Below are 1,712 nucleotides of genomic sequence, written 5' to 3'. Positions count from 1 at the left end.
GGCGCGGCTCTGGCGGGCGCCCGCTGGGCCGGCCGCAGCACGGACAGCAGCGTCTCCTCCATCTCAGACACTGGACGAACCGGGAAGGCGGAAGGGGAGGAGGGGGCGGCTCCGAGACGGCTCGAGGACCACACACGGCGTGACCCCGCCTTCCCGGGAGGGGGCGAGCGCCCCACTAAACACGGGGCGTCACACCCACCGCCACCCCAAAGGGCCGAGGCTGCCACAGGCAAGGAGCTGTGGCCATGGGCCCGCGCACCTGGCGGCTCGGCCCACCCGGCAGGCAGGAGGCAAAGCCCGCACACCACAGCACCGCGGGCCCGGCGGCCCCGGCCCACGACCGCCTTCAGGTGCAGCCTCCTCTCAGAGCCTGGCACGCGGCTGCCAGGGGCGGGAAGAAGTGACCCGCCCAGCGCGAGGCTGCGCTGGGCAGACCCCTGCATGTGGCCCCTCCCCGCCCTGCCCGGGACACCCCGCTCCAGCCTGCGGCGCGCCAAGGCGCAATGTCGGCGCGGGGCGGGCGGAACCCGCAGGCAGCGCGGCGGCTGTCAGCCCCCAGAGCCCACGGCCGCACTCACGCGACTGCTTGAGCTGCTCCTCTGCGCGCTGTGGGTAGATGGGGTGCCAGGTGTAGTCGATCGTGAGCACGACGCTCGGGACGGTCCAGCACTCCACCCAGCCGGCCCTTGGGGCGCAAGAGTGTCCGGTCAGGCCCGCACGCGTGTGCAGTGCTGACGCCTGGCGGGCGCGGGGCGGGGCCGGCTGGGGCACCCACCGCTCCTGCGTGACGTTGCGCCACTTGGGCTTGGCAGCCTTCGGGCCGCTCGGGCCCTCGGCGGGAACGCCGGCGTCGGGGGCCGGCCCGCGGGCGCGGCAGCTCCTCACCAGCATGGACAGCGAGTATTTACTGGGGTGGCAGTCCGGCAGGAACAGGTGCAGGTCCACCTCGTCCCCCTGGAAGCGTGTTGGCAGCGACGCAATGAAGTGGGGCCACTCCCGGCCAGCCCTGCCCCACCCCACCATGGAGGGGGCCGCGGAGGGGACAGGCACGTCGAGACACACACGGGACCGCGAAGAGTCCTGTGAGCACCCCAAGGAGGTTTAGGGGACGAGCATGTCAGGGCGCCCAGGGGACCCCGGGGTCGGTGTTCACGCCAGGGCACGCCCTGCCAGACCTGCTGCAGGGTGCGGGCAGCAGCAGGCCGGGGCGGCCCCGCCACTGGACCCAGACCGCGCTGCTGCCCGCCCCCCAGCCGGCCGGGAGCCACAGGCAGCCTCTGCCCTGGCCTCCCGGTGACAGGCAGGGAGATGTGTGCCCCCCCAGCCCCGGTGGGTGGGGACGGAGCCAAGGGGGGCGCCCGAGGCCGCAGACGTGGTGGACGGCCGAGCTGAGGCCGCGAACAGACAGGCCGGCCCCGGGAGGCCGGGGCGCCAGGGAGCGGCCGGCTCAGCGTGCACTGGGGCCGGGCTCACGGCACAGACTGCGAAGGCCACGAGGGCCGCTGGGGGGACCGGGGGGCCGGAGGGACCTGGCGCAGCGACACTGACCCGGACGGAGAACTTGGTGCTGCACGTGGTGGGAACGAAGTCCGTGAAGGGCAGGGAGAAGTCCAGGGTCAGGGTCTCCCCGCAGGCCGCCAGGTACACTGCACACACAGAGACGCCGCTCAGGCAGGGGTCGCCGCGAACGCGCCGGCCGAGGCGGGCCCAGG

The 1,712-nt window shown here is 74.2% G+C and overlaps 1 protein-coding gene across 1 annotated transcript in view; it reads right to left on the bottom strand.

Moving 5' to 3' along the window:
• LOC101618412 (uncharacterized protein KIAA1109) overlaps positions 1 to 1,712 on the bottom strand; it is a 41,406-nt gene that overhangs the window by 24,992 nt on the left and 14,702 nt on the right. The window contains exons 12-15 of the mRNA XM_012734828.1: positions 1,549 to 1,646; positions 776 to 954; positions 579 to 685; positions 9 to 70 (exon numbers count right to left, since the gene is read on the bottom strand). Coding sequence (XP_012590282.1) covers positions 9 to 70; positions 579 to 685; positions 776 to 954; positions 1,549 to 1,646 — 446 coding nt within the window. The remainder of the gene's footprint in view (positions 1 to 8; positions 71 to 578; positions 686 to 775; positions 955 to 1,548; positions 1,647 to 1,712) is intronic.

The sequence above is a fragment of the Condylura cristata genome, unplaced genomic scaffold, assembly GCF_000260355.1.
Source record: "Condylura cristata isolate star-nosed mole 26May11 unplaced genomic scaffold, ConCri1.0 scaffold00075, whole genome shotgun sequence".
Lineage (NCBI taxonomy): Eukaryota > Metazoa > Chordata > Mammalia > Eulipotyphla > Talpidae > Condylura > Condylura cristata.
This window is presented reverse-complemented; position numbering and strand designations above follow the sequence as displayed.